The sequence below is a fragment of the Perognathus longimembris genome, chromosome 23 (assembly GCF_023159225.1).
Source record: "Perognathus longimembris pacificus isolate PPM17 chromosome 23, ASM2315922v1, whole genome shotgun sequence".
Taxonomy (NCBI): Eukaryota; Metazoa; Chordata; class Mammalia; order Rodentia; family Heteromyidae; genus Perognathus; species Perognathus longimembris.
Genome location: NC_063183.1, coordinates 24,584,304 through 24,601,887, shown reverse-complemented (window position 1 = coordinate 24,601,887; position 17,584 = coordinate 24,584,304). Strand labels below are relative to the sequence as shown.

General features: G+C 45.0%; 1 protein-coding gene across 5 annotated transcripts in view; it reads right to left on the bottom strand.

Moving 5' to 3' along the window:
• Positions 1–7,850: 7,850 nt before the first annotated feature.
• Nedd4 (NEDD4 E3 ubiquitin protein ligase) overlaps positions 7,851–17,584 on the bottom strand; it is a 60,214-nt gene continuing 50,480 nt past the window's right edge. For 4 of the 5 annotated variants that reach the window (XM_048332169.1, XM_048332171.1, XM_048332170.1 and 1 more), the window contains 9 exons: positions 17,509–17,579; positions 17,005–17,100; positions 16,350–16,423; positions 15,596–15,656; positions 15,074–15,133; positions 14,871–14,978; positions 12,710–12,806; positions 10,659–10,731; positions 9,234–10,500 (listed from right to left, as the gene is read on the bottom strand). In XM_048332169.1, the coding sequence (XP_048188126.1) occupies positions 10,398–10,500; positions 10,659–10,731; positions 12,710–12,806; positions 14,871–14,978; positions 15,074–15,133; positions 15,596–15,656; positions 16,350–16,423; positions 17,005–17,100; positions 17,509–17,579 (743 nt within the window). In that variant the 3' untranslated portion in view covers positions 9,234–10,397. Of the gene's footprint in view, positions 9,036–9,233; positions 10,501–10,658; positions 10,732–12,709; positions 12,807–14,870; positions 14,979–15,073; positions 15,134–15,595; positions 15,657–16,349; positions 16,424–17,004; positions 17,101–17,508; positions 17,580–17,584 lie in introns of those variants that run through there. The other variant, XR_007208771.1, reaches the window with a different exon arrangement.

The window sequence follows — 17,584 nt, the reverse complement described above, 5'->3', positions numbered from 1 at the left end:
AATTAAATTTCTGATGTTTGTTTTTTTTTTTTTTTTGCCAGTCCTGGGGCTTGGACTCAGGGCCTGAGCACTGTCCCTGGCTTCTTTTTGCTCAAGGCTAGCACTCTGCCACTTGAGCCACAGCACCACTTCTGGCCGTTTCTATATATGTGGTGCTGGGGAATCAAACCGAGGGCCTCATGTATGTGAGGCAAGCGCTCTTGCCACTAGGCCATATCCCCAGCCCCGATTTCTGATTTGTTTTAGCATTTAACTATTAGAAAGTTTGAGCTGGGTGCGGGTGACTCACACCTATACTCCTAACTACCCTGGAGGCTGAGATTTGAGGATCATGATTTGAAACCAGTCTAGGCAGAGAAGTCCATGACACTCTTATCTCCAATACACTGTTCAGAAAAGGCTAGATGTGGCGCTGTGGCTCAAGTGGTACAATGCTAGCCTTGAGCACAAAGAGGTTCAAGGCCGAGTGCTGACAGTAATCAGTCCCTGGACCAACACACACACACACACACACACACACACACACACACACACACACACACACACACACACACACACACACACACACACACACACACACACACACACACACACACACACACACACACACCCAGAAGTGGGGTTAAGCCTCAAATGGCAGAGAACCAGCCTTGAGTGAGAAAAGCTCAGGGACAGTACCCAGGTCCTAAGTTCAAGCCCTAGTGCACAATAATAAATAATAATAAACAGTGGTAAACAAACACACACATGCAAATCTGGCTAGAGCTCTATTAATAGCAGAGGAACAGTGTGCATTTGGGGCACTGATTGACACTCTGGGCAAGTGGGAGAGAGGAAGGGACCATGTGAATGATCTTCTGAACGGAGGGTTTGTCTCTAAGCCTCACCTGCGGGTCAGGCCCGGTGAGATTAAGGTGAGTACATTATGTGTGGACCCTTCCTTGTGAAGCTCGGGTCAGGGAGACCACCCAAGGAGGCCGACCTCACTTCCAGATCTGTTCCTAATTTACTGGAGGATCCGTGCCAAAACCTTCTGAGCTCTCAGAAGAGAAAGCAGGCATGAACTCTGCTAACTTTGCCGAGACAGTAAAAAGAAAAATACATCAAAGAGAATTTGGAAAAGTCCAGCCGGGCACTGGTGGCTCACACCTGTAATTCTAGCTACTCAGGAGGCTGAGATTTGAGGATTGTGGTTCAAAGCCAGCCCGGGCAGGAAAGTCCACGAGACTGTGATCACCAACTAATCAGCAAAAAGGCAGAAGTGGAGCTCTGGCTCAAGTGCTAGAGCGCAAGCCTGGAGCAAAAATGCTCAGGAACGCTAAGTGCCCAGGCCCTGAGTTCAAGCCCCAGGACTGGCAAATATATATATACAGAGAGAGAGAGAATATTTTAAAAAATGTTATCTCCGGGGGCTGGGAATGTGGCTGCTTAGTGGTAGAGTGCTTACCTAGCATACATGAAGCCCTGGGTTCAACATATATAGAAAAAGCCAGAAGTGGCGCTGTGGCTCAAGTGGCAGAGTGCTAGCTTTGAGCAAAAAGAAGCCAGGGACAGTGCTCAGGCCCTGAGTTCAAACACCAGGACTGGCAAAAAAAAAAAAAAGTTATGTCCATGTCAAAATGACTTGAGTGACTTCTGTCTCAGTATTCTTCCTAATTAGAAAGAAGGTGAACGATTAGATCACTTGTAAATTGTATTTGTCATGGATTTGAAAAACGACATAAAGAACCTATCCACAACTTAAGAGGCTGAGCGAGTCACCCCTCTAACCACGCAGTCTATCTGTGCTTGATCGTTTTAAAAGGGATAAAGAGCTGGGTGCTGATGGCTCACGCCTGTAATCCTAGCTACTGAGGAGACTGAGAGCTGAGGTTCATAGTTCAAAGCCAGCCTGGGCAGGAAAGTCCATGAGACTCTTATCTCCAATGGACCACCAGGAAACGGGAGGTGGTGCTGTGGCTCAAAGTAGTAGAGCTCTAGCCTTGGGCGAAAGAGCTCAGGGAGGCGCTCAGGTCCTAAGTTCAAGCCCCATGACCTATGACAACAAAAAGGGGGTGGTGGTGGTTAAAGAAGCTGTGTTCCATTAGCTGAATAGATTTCCAAGCCCCCAGAATTTTGACAAATAAACTTCAGAGTGAGGTTCTTCCCCCTCACCCCCCGCTGCCCCCCGAGGCTGGGAGAGGGTGCTCAGAAAAAAAAAAAGTGATGATCATTCTGGAAACGATTCTCTAAGCTCAGAGAATTGTGGGCTCTCTTTAAGGAGGAAACACATGTAATTTTCTGAAACCTCAGTTACGCGTTTCCCCTTGGCTGCAAGCGCGTTTATCCCTGCCTCTGCCCATGACCAGCAAGCATCTTCCTAGTAAGTAATTCAATCTGGGGACGCATTTTGTGGGCCAGCATGGTGAAATCTTTCTCCTACACAAAAGCCTCAAGTGAAATCTTATGCAGACAAAAGAAATTAAACCAGAACGCCACCACCCACACCAGAACCCCTGCCTTGACTGTGTTCTCTGGCTCGGAGATTGGTTTCAGGTAAACAGTTTAGAACCAAACATCCAGGCTGGACAGTTGATCTTCTAGCCCTTCAAGTCTTTCCTTCAACTTGAGGGAACTGTTCCTTTTTCTAACGTTCACCAATACTGAAAGTGGTGTGTATGTGTGTGTGTGTGTGTGTGTGTGTGTGTGTGTTTCTGTTGGGGCTTAAAGTCAGGGGCTTTGCACTCTTACCTTTTTGTTTTTTTTGGCCAGTCCTGGGGCTTGGACTCAGGGCCTGAGCACTGTCCCTGGCTTCTTTTTGCTCAAGGCTAGCACTCTGCCACTTGAGCTACAGCGCCACTTCTGGCCGTTTTTCTGTATATGTGGTGCTGGGGAATCGAACCTAGGGCCTCGTGTATCCGAGGCAGGCACTCTTGCCACCAGGCTATATCCCCAGCCCCTTACCTTTTTGTTTTTAACGCATGCTTTATACTTGAGCCACATCTCCACTATCAGCTTTCAATTGGAGATAAAAGTCTCACAGACTTTTCTGTCCTGGATGGCTTCGAACTGTGCTCCTCCAGATCTCAGTCTCCCAGGTTCTAGGAATACAGGCATGGGCCATGTACCTGGCTTAGAATTATGTGTTTGCTTGTCTGTTCTCTGCAAACCATCTGCCTTTTTTCCATCCTTTCCCAAGTCACCACTTAGATGACATTCCATACAGATGTTGATAATTTTGATTGGCTTCCTGAAGTGTGTGGCAAAATGTTCTTGCGAGGGGAACACGCTTGTTTACTGATGAATCCCGTGTCTACCCCGTCTTGGATTCACTTCTTCTTGCCGGAAGGCTGCGTCTGCCCTGGTACCATTTTCAGGCTGGCAGTCCCGTTTCTCTCACTGTGGTTGCAGCAGGAGACTTGGGCTATCCGCACAGGAAACTTGGGGTCTGCACCTTGCCTTTGCCCTTCGTCTTCTTCACTTTTAACTGTGCTGCTACTAGGACTTGAACTCAAGGCCTCGTGCTCTCACTCTGCCTTCTCGCTCATGGCTGGCACTCTATCTCTTGGACCATGTCCCCAGTCTGACATTTTTGCTGGTTCTTTAGAAGATGAAATCTTGCAGACTTTTCTGACTGGGCTGGCTTTGAGCCATGAACCTTCAAACCTCACTAACCTCATAAGTTAGGACTATAGGCGTGAGCCAATGGGGTGCCCACCCCTTCAGTCCCACAAGTTTAAAATTTAATGCCTTCCCCTCCTCCCCCCTAGTCCTAGGGCTTGAACTCTGGGTCTGGGCACTGCCCCTGAGATTCTTTGGCTCAGGGCTAGCACTCTACCACTTGAGCCACCCTCGCAGAGATAAAAGTCTCGTGGACATTCCTGCCCAGGACTTGCTTTGAACTTGGGTCCTCAGATCTCAGCCTCTTGAGTAGCTACCCATGCCCACAGGAAGAACGTTAACCTGCCAGCCAATCCCAGGCCCACTGGCTGATGTGCATTCTCTATAGCTGCTCACTATGGATGGGGACACAGCTCAGGGACTTTCTACAACCTGTATCTATTTATCTGTGCTGCTGTTTCATCCCTTGGGATCCACTCATGAGTTGCCTCTGAGGAATCCCTTGCTTTATGTCACTCCCCCCAGCCCACGGGGCCACCTGCACTGCAGACAATGACAGGGCAGCTTCCGGGCTGAGGATATGGCCTAGTGGCAAGAGTACTTGCCTTGTATACATGAAGCCCTGGGTTCAATTCCCCAGCTCCACATATACAGAAAATGGCCAGAAGTGGCGCTGTGGCTCAAGTGGCAGAGTGCTAGCCTTGAGCAAAGAGAAGCCAGGGACAGTGCTCAGGCCCTGAGTCCAAGCCCCAGGACTGGCAACAAAAAGAGTCTCGTGGACAGGGCAGCTTCCAGCTCCCCGTCAGAGGGCCCCCCTGCCCATTATCCATGCCTCTCCCACAGTCTCCCCTGCTGCACCCCAGGAGGAGTGATCTTCACCACCCTCCGTGTCTGGCTTTCTCTGATAAGCCACCATCATCCTGGTTCCCATCGATTCCCCAACCCCTCCGTGCTGCAAGGGGCTTTCCTGGAGGCTGGCTTCCATGTTTTGTGCATTTCCCCTTTCCCCCAGGACCTTCAGCATGGGGTGGCCTCGCCCTCCACCCCAAGGAGCCACACACAGCCAAACTGTTCCTCATGGCTAGTGTTGCTTGTTCAACACTTAGCTCTTCCAAGTCTCTGAGCTTCCTGAAGGAAGCAAAAGAGAACCTTCTAGATGCCTCACGGTTCCTTTACACACCTTAACCATCCATCCACCATCCATATTTATTCCCCAATCTTATGTATGCATGTATGTACGTATGCATGCATCTCTCTCTCTCTCTCTCTCTCATATGCTGGGATTAGGGCTTGAACTCCAGGACTCTTATTCTCATTTTACTTTTTCTGCTCAGGACTGGTGCTCTACCACTTGAGCCACAGCGCCACTCCCACCTTTTTGGTGGTTACTGGTAGATAAAAGTTTCAAAGGACTTTACTGCCTACGTTGGTTTTGAACCTCAATTCTCAAGTCTCAGCCTTCTGAGTTGTGGGGATTATAGGAGTGAGCCACCAGCAGCCAGCATCTTTATATGATTTCAAAGCTCAGCCTTTTGTTCATGGATACCAGAGCCATCCCACATGCAGTAGCAGCTACGAGGGGCCTGACCCAGGGCCAGTCTGAACTGAGATGTGCACTGAGATAAAGCACACTGGACTTTTGAAGACTTAGTATGAAAAAACAGCTCAAGCTGGGCACTGATGGCTCACGCCTGCAATCCTAGCTACGCAAGAGGCTGAGGTTTGAGGACCGTGGTTAGAAGCCAGCCCGGGCAGGAAAGTCCATGAGACTCTTATCTTCAATTGACCAGCAAAAAGCTAGAAGTGGAACTGTGGTGAAGTGGTAGGCACAAAAGATAGTACCCAGGCTCTGAGTTCCAATCCCACAAAAAGAAAGAAAGAGAGGGAGGGGGGAGGAGGGGAGGGATGGAGGGAAACGGGGAGAGAAAAGAAAGAAAAGAGTTCACTAATAATATTAAGCCAGGCTCTAGTAGTTTATGGCTGTAATCCTAGCTACTTAGGAAGCTAAGATCTGAGTATCATGGCTCAAAGCCAGCGTAGGCAGGCAAAGCCCTGAGATACTTTTTTTTTTTTTTGCCAGTCCTGAGCCTTGGACTCAGGGCCTGAGCACTGTCCCTGGCTTCTTTTTTGCTCAAGGCTAGCACTCTGCCATGTGAGCCACAGCTCCACTTCTGGCCATTTTCTACATATGTGGTGCTGGGGAACCGAACCCAGGGCCTCATATATACAGGACAAGCACTCTTGCCTCTAGGCCATATTCCCAGCCCTATCCTGAGATACTTCTATCTAATTAACTTGCCAAAAGCCAGAAGTGAAGTAAAAATAAATAAGTAAATAAATATGGATGGGCTTTATATACTTATATAAAAATAAATATATTACATATTTATATATCAATGGGTTTAATTACACACACGCGCACACACACACACACACATATACACACAGAGTAGTCTTAGCTCTTGGGCTGTACCAATTAAGAGCAAGGAGAGGGGGTGTTGGCTTGCCCTGCCTTCTGACAGGAAGACATCATTGGCTGCGATCTGATGGAAGGTGGATCTGCCCTCTCCTGCCCCTCCCAGGTGGAGGGTGGATTAAATCCCATGCCAGTAGGCTGGGCTTCATGATTCTGCTTCGGGAGAGCTCTCAGAGGGAGAATAGCATCATCCTTAGACCCGCATATTAACGCAGTGTATCCAGTCTATCTCCAATTCTTTTTGGTCTATTGGTTATTTCATTTTGTAAAGTGAAAACTGATTCCCTGTGGCTAAGAGTTTATAATCATGGTCAGGAGGGTGCGGGGGTACATACCCGTTATCCCAGCTACTTGAGTAGGAGGAGACTGGAAAGATCTTAGCTCAAGGCCAGCTCAAATGGTAGGGAGCAAGACCCCTTCTCCACCAACAAGCTTGGAATGGTGGTGCACACTATAATCCCAGATTACATAGAAGATGTAAGTAGGATGATTGTAGTCCCAAGCTGGTCTTGGCAAAAGCGGGAGAGCCTATCTGAAAAATAAACTAAAGCAAAAAGAGGTGGAGGCATGGCTCAAATTTGAAAGAACTTCTCTAGCAAACACAAGGTCTTGAGTTCAATACCCAGTACTGCCAAAAAAAAGAAAAGAAAATTATTATCACTTACGTCAGATATAAGCTTAAGGTTGTGCTGAGAATTACATCACCCAGAATACTGGCTTAAGAACACTTCTACTTAACAAATGAGTCACACTTTTGTTTTTAAAATTAGAATACAACTTTATTTTTGGAATTGAGCTTTTTAAAAGTGATTTCATACTTTAAAGTAGGCAATAAGTTTTGATACATCAGGATGGATATATATTTAGGGTAGAAAATCTTTTTTTAAAAAAGAACAACAACAAAGATTCAATAGTTTCTAATTAAAGTAAATGGTTAAACTTGATGTTTATATGAAAATAACTTCAAAATTATAAATAAAAGATGGAAACAGATGGCATTTAAAATAGCATTTGTAATATAATTTAATGCACGTTAATTTGTTTTGTTTAGAGAAAAGTGTAGGTTAAAATACTTTTCTAGAAAAGTATGATGCCCTTGCTTTATTAAAAATAAAAATAAGCTGGGCACCGGTGGCTCACGCCTGTAATCCTAGCTATTCAGGAGGCTGAGAGCTAAGGATCATGGTTTGAAGCCAGCCCAGGCAGGGAGGCCCATGATACTCTTATTTCCAATTAACTACCAGAAAAAGCTGGAAGTGGAGCTCAACGGGTAGAGAGCACTAGCCCTGAGCAAAAAACAACACTCAGGGACAGCGCCTGGGCCCTGTAAGCAAGCCCCAGGACTGGCATCAAAAAAATAAAAATAACTAAAAATAAAAGAGAGCCTCTCCTGGGTGCACATTCCTGTTGGGGTAGTGTGGATTCATAGAAGTTCCCTCCAGACTGGCAGCCCACTCCTGGGAGACAGAGATGGCGGTGGGAGGGAGCAAGTCTGACCTCACGAACCCCAGGGTCTGAGTCACAGGTCATTCAAATGAGTCCATTGGTCAGATGAAAAGAAAGCTTGGTGTTTTCTGAACCTCTGAGAGCTACGCCTTTTCATAGGAGTGACATTTAAACAACCACAGAGCCGGGCACCAGTGGCTCTTGCCTATAATCCTAAGTACTCAGGAGGCTTGAGACCAAAGGATTGAGGTTCAAAGTCAGCCTGGGCAGGAAAATCTACGAGACTCATCTCTAACTACAAAAGCTGTGGCTCAAGTAGTAAAGCACTAGTTTTGTGCAAAAAAAAAAAAAAAAAAAAAAAAAGGCTAAAGGGCAGCGCGTAGGCACTGAGTTTAAGCCCCAGTGCTGGCACAAAAAAGAATTAAAAAAATAAAACCTTGCTTTCCAACAATGACTTTTACATTCCGTACTACATAATAAGCACATTTCCAAATGGATCGGCCCATATTGATATTACTTTGCTCTGGTGGAAAAACTGAATCAGGATTGTGACGGGTCCTAACACACACCCAGAGATGCGCACGTAGTATCAGCCAAGCCCCGACTTCCCCAATCCCCGATACACTTTCAACAGAAGCAATTCTTGGGGAGCACCTGATCTGACAGAATCTGATGGCTAGGCGAAAGCTTCTTCAGACTAGTGCTTTCCAAAGTCTTTTCTGATTTTTCTCCGGAACTTGGCATAATTCTGCATGGCCACAGGGCGGGCACTGTTCTTCTGATTGACAGATGAAGACAAAGGAGCCCAGAGGGGTTCAACAACTTGCTGTGGTTCACCCAGCCAGACTAAATAAAGGCGGTCCTGGCCTGGCAGCCCTGCTGGTTGACATGAGGGAGAGTGTACGATCCATCCAGGCTGGGAGGAAGTTTGGCAAGTGGCTTGCTGACCATGGTCAGAAATCTCCACCAGGGGATGGCAGACCCCAAACAAGCGTAAGCGAGTGGCCAGAGGTCTTTGGGATAAGTCTCTCAGAACATTTATATAGATTTCAGAATGTTTGTAACACATATTTACAATTATTCTTACATCACCGAGATAACCATACTGAGAAATAGGCTTAGTATTGTTTTTTGTTGTTTTTTTTTTAATCATAGCATTGTCTAGAATTTTTCTATATAACCATTCCAATATATGATAGGCAACATCTCCACACAGTCTTGGCACAATTTATTTTCTGCAGGTGCACTGGGACCTAGAGTATCTTTTCACTTTGTTCTGGCTCATTCCTATGACGGCTGGTTTGCAAATTCATTTGTACACATTTGTCATCTCCTTGAGGATGAACACTGAGCTACAGTTCACTGCTGTTCAAGGACCCTGATCCCAAGGGCTTACACAGCATTGTGCATACACAGGCACTCAGGTCACGTTCCCTGAATGCATGCATGCGGCGTGGCCTTTATGTACTTCCACAAAAGTAGATGTGAAGGCAGGAGTCCGGAAGGATTTTGGCTTTATAGCGATAATAGTAGTAATAATAACTCATCATTTTCATCGTAAGCAGTATTTTGTAGAAGGCCTAAGAAATGTGGTCACAAATGTAATAGAAATGATGCACTGAACTACTGAGCTACTCTTTGGCTATCTGAACAAATTATTTGGTTGTATTTTCTTGAATACGAAAGTGATTCTAAAAAATATTTTTAAAAAAAAATGCCACTACAGAAATGAGCTTAAATCTGTAAACATAATCAACCCTGTAAACATGGACATACTACATAATTGTGCAAGTGTAAGGGCAGCAACGATACAATGACCTCAGTTCTTCACTGTGTGTGCAAAAGCGGCTGTGATGTTCTCTCGTTGGAAGGAGGAATTCTAACTTCCTTCTCCATTAAAACGCCCAGGCCTGCCCCACAGGGCACACACTTCCTTATGAGCCACTTGGGGTAAGGCTGTGTACGAACAAGTGCCAAATACTTTGAAAGTGAAGAAAGTGCCGGGCGCTATGGCTCACGCCTGTAATCCCAGCTACTCAGAAGGGTGAGATGCGAGGATTGTGGTTCAAAGGTAGCCCGGACAGACAAATCCTATCCCTAATTAACTAGCGAAAAGCTGCACTGGGGCTTTGGCTCAAGTGGTAAAAGAGTACCAGGCTCGAGTGAAGTGAAAGCACGAGGCCCTGAGTTCAAGCTCCAGGACCAGCACGCACACACGCACGTGTGCACACACACGTGAAGAAAGTAAACACAATTTTTTTGCAATAGGTAACATACTTTCCAAAAGTTCTCCCAAAAATTCTGGCAATAAGGGGCATTAATTAGGCCAGTCTACAGAAGAATAAATACTGGCATTAACACTAAAGACAACTTAAACACGCCGGTGTTTCCTTAATATGAAAACAATTGTTCTCCCAACTTCAGTTTTCCTTCTCAAAGAAAATAAAATAAAATAAAAAAGCATCCATTTGTTTTTCACACATGACACTTATCACAGATACTTCACAGTTACGTTTTCAGTAGTTAAAAAACAAACAACTGCCTGGCAAATACTGCAAAAAAGAAAAAAAAAAGAGGTAAGTGTGAAGGAAAAAAACTCACTGTGTCAGGTTTCAGGACTTGTAAATCCTGGCGTGGAAACTCACTCGTAAAGACAGAACGAATGCTCTGAGACACGGTGGAAAGAGGAAAGTGGTGGCAAGCTGTCATGCTTTTCTTTCTAGTTTTTTCTTTCGGTAACTTTTCCTGCGCTAGCTGGGGGCCGACGCAGTGGCTAGGTTTTCAGTCTTTTCCCAGACACATGTAAGGTAAGATTTTGCTTATGAAAATTGCAGGGGGGGGGTGGGGGGAAGGAAGATACCACGGCTGGTTTGGCTTAATCAACTCCATCGAAACCCTGAGTGTTTTCGATCGCCATCTGCAGCTTATCCCATAATTCTTCAAAGGAGCCATAGGGCGGCAGGTCCAAGCGATTGAAGCTGAAAGGAGAAGACACGGAAGCGGGTTAGGAAGGTCTGCCCAGGAAACCCAGCCGCGTGGCTTCCACGAGAGAGGATGGCTGGGAGACTCCAGGGAAGCGGTGTGGGTGTGGGGAACTCTGCGGACTCCGATCTAGCAAGGGCTCAGACTCGCTCACCAGGTGTGTGCTCGGGGCAGCTTCTCAGGGGCACCCCACTGCTCCACCGTAAAGGACTGTGGTCCATTCGAGCCTGCAAGGAATAAGAGGTGCTTGCCATCTGATCCGTGAACAGCATGTCCCTGGTCCCCTGGAGCACCTTCAGTGTTGTCACGGGTGTCTGTCTTACCGCTCTTGAACACCACTGCACGGCCACCGGTGAGTTTTCCACAGGGGCACAGGGAAAATGGGTGTTCTTGGAATTTTCTGTTTTATTTTTTTATTTTTTTTTATTTTTTATTTTTGGCCAGTCCTGGGGCTTGGACTCAGGGCCTGAGCACTGTCCCTGGCTTCTTTTTGCTCAAGGCTAGCACTCTGCCACTTGAGCCACAGCGCCACTTCTGGCCGTTTTCTGTATATGTGGTGCTGAGGAATCGAACCCAGGGCCTCATGTATACAAGGCAAGCACTCTTGCCACTAGGCCATATCCCCAGCCCTGGAATTTTCTGTTTTAATGCTGGTCCTAGGGCTTGAACTCAGGGCCTGGGCGCTGTCCCTGAGTGAGCTTTTGGGCTCAAGGCTGGCGCTCTACCCCTGGAGCCACAGCTCCACTTCAAGCTTTCTGGGTGGTTAACTGGAGATAAAGAGTCTCATGGATTTTCCTGCCTGGGCTAGATCTGAACCACAATCCTTCGATCTCACCCTCTTGAGTAGTTAGGATTACAGGTGTGAGGCACCAGGGTCTGGTTTACATTTCTTTTTTTTTTTTTGGCCAGTCCTGGGCCTTGAACTCAGGGCCTGAGCACTGTCCCTGGCTTCTTTTTGCTCAAGGCTAGCACTCTGCCACTTGAGCCACAGCGCCACTTCTGGCCGTTTTCTGTATATGTGGTGCTGGGGAATCGAGCCCAGAGCCTCATGTATACAAGGCAAGCATCTTGCCAGTAGGCCATATCCCCAGCCCACTGGTTTACTTTTTTTTTTTTTTTTTCCCGCCAGTCCCGAGGCTTGAACTCTGGGCCTGAACATCGTCCCTGAGCTTCTCCGTGTTCAAGGCTAGCGCTCTACCACCTGAGCCACAGCGCCACTTCTAGCCTTTTCTGAGTAGTTTATTGGAGATAAGAGTCTTACGGACTTGTCTGCTCAGGCTGACTTCAAATTGCTATCCTCAGATCTCAGCCTCCTGGGATGAGCCACTGGCACCCAGCTACATTTTTCTTTTATTACAAATAATTCCAGAGACTTTTCTCTGCTCCTCGGTAGTCACAGTTCTTCATTTCTTTTCCTCCCTTCCTTATTTATTTATTGCCAGTACCAGGGCTTGAAGTGGACTTTCACTCAGACTTTTCACTCAAGGCTGGCACTTATACCATCTGAACCACAGCTTCACTTCCAGATCTTTGCTGGTTAACTAGAGATGAGTCCGTCAACTTGGTCTGCCTGAGCTGGCTTTGAACCTCCATCATCAGATCTCAGCCACCTTAGAAGCTATTATTACAGGTGTGAGCTCACTCTTGGTTGTTTTTTTTGGAACAGAGTATCAATACATAGATGAGGTTAGCCTTGAACTTGAAATTTCCTTGGGTTCTATCTCCCATGAGCTGAGATCACAAGTGTGTCACCATGCTCAATAATCCTTGTGTTTTTTTTTTTTTTTTCTTTCTCAAATTTTTATTATCAAACTGACGTACAGAGTGGTTACAGTATCATACGTTGGGCATTGGATACATTTCTTGTACTGTTTGTTGCCTTGTCCCTCATGCCTCCCTCCCTCCCCCCCTTTCCCTCCCCCCCCAGGTGTTCAGTTCACTTACGCCAAAGAGTTTTGCAAGTATTGCTTTTGTAGTTATTTCTCTTTTTTTACCCTGTGTCTCTCGAATATGGTATTCCCTTTGAATTTCCTACTTCCAATACCAGTAAACACGGTTTCCAATATACTCAGATAAGATTACAGAGATAGTTGTGTTTTTTTTTTAAGTTAAGCTAAATGTTAGTGCCGATGACAGAACCCTGAAGACATTACATGAGTGATGAAGAGCAAGCTGGCGCGGTCACGCTCTACGGGAAATCATTACCGTAGAGCTCGGCAAACCCGTTCATGGGCACCCGGGATGTGCCGGTGACGAACTGCAGCAGCCGTATTCTCTTCTCCGAGTCCATCATTAACACGGCCTGAGAGAGAGAGAGAGAGAGAGAGAGAGAGAGAGAGAGAGAGAGAGAGAGAGAGAGAGAGAGAGAGAGAGAGAGAGAGAGAGAGTCAGCACTTCATTCAGGAGACAACACTTGGGGGGTCGGGGGTGGAGGTGGGAGTCCAAAAGCTATACTGAAAAATATGCTGCTAACACTGACTTGGAGCATTAATCACCATGGACTAAATGGGCAGGCTGTTTTAATTAAATCTGTCTTCATGTATGTGGTTTATAAAGCTCTTGAAAGTCTTATGTCCAGGCTTCATGGAAACTTTTGAGCGTGCGTACGCGCGCGCGCATGTGTGTGTGTGTGTGCGCGCGCTATTACTGAGGCTTGAGCCCAGAGGCTTGATGCTGACCTTTAGCTTTTCACTCAAGTCTAGTGCTCTAGCACTTGAGCTACAGCTCCAATTTTGGCTTTTTGGTGGTTAATTGGAGATAAGAGTCTCACAGATTCCCCCCCCCCTCACCTAAGCTGGCTTCAAACCTCCGTCCTCAGGTCTCAGCCTCATGAATAGCTGGGGTTACAGGCATTATTAGGCACAGGTATCAAGCTAACCATGATCCTGCTGACAATCTGCTTCCTTAGTAGCTGGGATTACAGGCATGAGCTCACTAGTGCTCACCTCTATGGAAACTTGTTGTTGTTGTTGCCAGTCCTGAGGCTGGCATTCAGGGTCTGAACACTAGCTCTGAGCTTGTTTTGCTTAAGGTTAGCACTCTAGCATTTGAGGGACAACTCTATTTTTAGATTTTTTGTGGTTTATAGGAGATCACAGTCTCACAGACTTTCCTGGATGGGCTGGGTTCAAATTATGATCCTCAGATCTCAGCCTCCTGAGTAGCCAGGATTACAAGCATGAGCCACCAGTGCCTAGCCTATGGTAATTCTTTTTTTTTTTTTTTTTTGGCCAGTCCTGGGCCTTGAACTCAGGGCCTGAGCACTGTCCCTGGCTTCTTCCCGCTCAAGGCTAGCACTCCGCCACTTGAGCCACAGCGCCGCTTCTGGCCGTTTTTCTGTATATGTGGTGCTGGGGAATCGAACCTAGGGCCTCGTGTATCCGAGGCAGGCTCTCTTGCCACTAGGCTATCTCCCCAGCCCTATGGTAATTCTTTAGAATGGAATTACACCCTCATGAAATAGAATTTTCTTTTCCGATATAATTTACAGCTTAAAAAAATTACATTTATTGACATTACTGAACAGCACACATATTTTCAGGGAAATCTGAAGGAGCCATTAACAATGGAGAACCTCTACTTCAGTAGGAACTAAAGGCAGATTTATCACAGCCACAAACACTGCATTAATGCCTTTGGAACACACTGCTTATCTTTAATATGTATGAAGGATGGGCTGTGTCCAGAGAAGAGGGCCAAGTTCAATCACAGAGGGGTATTGCTCTGAATTATCTACATATAACCCACTAAGATGGTTCATCAAGAGTTCATGTACAGGGCTGGGGATATAGCCTAGTGGCAAGAGTGCCTGCCTCGGATACACGAGGCCCTAGGTTCGATTCCCCAGCACCACATATACAGAAAACGGCCAGAAGCGGCGCTGTGGCTCAAGTGGCAGAGTGCTAGCCTTGAGCGGGAAGAAGCCAGGGACAGTGCTCAGGCCCTGAGTCCAAGGCCCAGGACTGGCCAAAAAAAAAAAAAAAAAAAGAGTTCATGTACAGCCAGGCACCAGTAAATGGCTCACTCCTGTAATCCTAGCTACTCAGAAGACTGAGATCTGAGGATCGGGGTTTGAAAGCAGCCCAGGTAGGAAAGTCCATGAGACTCTTATCTCCAATTAACCACCAAAAAGTCAGAAGTGGCGCTGTGGCTCAAAGTGGTAGAGCACTAGCTTTGAGCTAAAGGGCTTAGGGACAGAGCCCAGGCCCAGAGTTCAAGCCCCATGACCAAGAACAACAACAAAAAGCTTAGAGACAGTACCTAAACCCTGAGTGCAAGCCCCAGAACTGGCACACACATACACACAAACAATTGACATGTATATGATTTGATCTTGCCCTGAGGAAGTGAGGTAATTTTCGATTACCTTCCAGAACCACTGGATGACTTGGTGATTGGCACAGTAGCCGTTTTTATACTTGGTGTGTTCTCTCCAGTCATTCACATCGACGTCCCCCAATCCACACATAAGGAGCTACGGCGGACACACACACAGGAAGGTTGGAAGCCAGAAAAAAAAAATCACCGGTTCAAAACCACGTTAGCACAAACAGTGCTTCTTATTCCTACCTCTAGTTCATTTTCATCGAAAATTTTGATGAGATCCTGTGGTATTAGTTCAAAAAAGCCCTAGAAGAAAAAAAAAAGTATTAATCTTGGTTAGCAGGCTCAAGGAACTGATACAGTTCCTACATGTCAACCAAGTGGGCTGTTCATAGAGCTACTTTTTTTTTTTTTTTTTTTTTTTTTGCCAGTCCTGGGGCTTGAACTCAGGGCCTGAGTATTGTCCCTGGCTTCTTTTTGCTCAAGGCTAGCACTCTACCACTTGAGCCACAGCACTACTCCTGGCCTTTTCTGTATATGTGGTGCTGAGGAATTGAACCCAGGGCTTCATGCAAGCACTGTACCACTAAGCCACACTTCCAGCCCCATGACAGAATTTTTTTTTAATATAAAAGTATAACTTGCATGGTTTTGTCAAGCCATGTATCTATTTTTCTAAGCTATAAGGAAGCCCGGTACTGGAAACTTAAGGACAGTACTTGGAAACTGTAGAAGAGCAAAAGGAAGAAAATGAAAGAAAACAAATACCTCTTTAAAAGCAGACATCTGCTTCTGGATTCGGTTGACAAACCGCCATTGTATTACAAGGCTAAACACAAAAACAAAAACAGAATCCCATGTTTGGGTATTTTACACATGAACCAAGGAAAAACAATCTTAAGACATCTTTATTCTACTTAGAAACAGAACATAAAGATGACCAAAGCAGAAAGAAGTTGAATATAATCAGTTACTATTACTAATATATCTCTTTAATATATCTCTTAATATCTATCTATGTCTTAATATATATGTTTTAAAATCTCTCTATATATCTATATAGATATAAAAACTAGCTATGCCTAAAGTAAAAACTGGAATATAATTACAATTCCTTAATATTATATCATTACTGTAATGAGTTACAATTATGAACTATAATTAAATTATAGAATTTGTACTATAATAAATTATGATCATTATATATTATTTTCTAATCATTACACTATTATACTAATATGTTAAGTACTAGCACATATTACAGCTAATATATAAGATATGTTATATATGTAACCAACAACATTAGTATTTAATAATATCCAAATGTACACAAATACATGAGAATGTAAGGACATATGGTACTAGGGATTGAACAAAGGGTTCTGCGCTTTGCTATATACTGTGTTTTCCATGAGAAAAAGAGTTTTGGGCTTCTGATGATAAAGAAGGAAAAAGAAAGAAAAATCCCAGAAGAAAGTACAAAATTATTTTGAGGAAAATACTTAGATAATAACATACTCACTAAATATATTCCTTTTTGTTCTTATTGGTGACCACGATTTCTGATCCGCCATTTTTCAACTCATGTTGATGTGTCTGAAATTAAACATGATACCTGGATATGTTATTTTAAGGAGAACACATTGAAAAAGTATACAGATGATGTGCCAGCACCTGGTGTTTTAATTTAAATCCATTAAAAACCCAAATGCTAAGAAAATCTAAATATTAGTTTTACTAAAATAAACCAAGAATGAGTCAAATGTTAAGGATGACACAAAGTCTGACTGAGGACAGCCTCTGTAGCCGGAAAACAAACGTAAAAATAGAGCCCAGAAATGTGCCTGAGTGTGTATATTCAGGCTTAAACTTAGGTTATGATTATTTAATAAATTCTATTTTTTTTGGTGCCAGTCCTAGGACTTGAATTCAAGGTCTGGACACTGTTCCTTAGCTTTTTCACTCAAGGCTGGTGTTCTACCCACTTGAGCCACACCCTCTACTTCCAGCTTTTTGGTAGTCAATTGGAGAGAAGCGTCTTATGAATTTTCCTGCCTAGATTGGCTTCGAACCCTGATACTCAGATTTCAGCCTCCTGAATAGTAAGGATTTTAGTTATGACCCACCAGTACCTGGCCTTATCTCAGAAACCCTGCAGCATTTGGAAATTCACACACCTGTCCAAAAAGTTCCTCGTCGATGATGAACCTGAGGTCCAGTTCTGTTGGATCATTTTCAAGAATCCATCTTAGCGAATTATAATATTCACCATCCTGGAAGGGGAAAATTGTTTTTTTTTTTTGAAAATTTGTGTCCAGTTATGTAACAGATTATTTTTGAGAATCTGAGTAACTAGAGCAAAATAAAAGCATGAGCTGGATACCTTTTCCATATGCATCTACACATAGTACATGTATACACAGATAATAGCGGAGTACAGTGGCTCACGCCTGTAATCCCAGCTATGTGGGAGGCAGAGATGAGCAGGATCGTGGTTCTGAGGCCACTATGGGCAAAAAAAAGTCAAGAACAATCCCCACGTGGCTCAGGAGTATATACAAAGGCCCTCAGCTTGTTCCCTAGCATTACAAATCATGAACAGGCGGCAACAACAGCAAATCCTAGTTCTGCAAACCGCGTGGCTGCCTGCTCGAATCATACTGTAAGTGAACTCAACATACCACTGACTCCATGTCATGAAGCGTTATGGGTTTCTGTAGCATCATCTTGTAGAAAGGGCGGATGAAGAAACCTTGC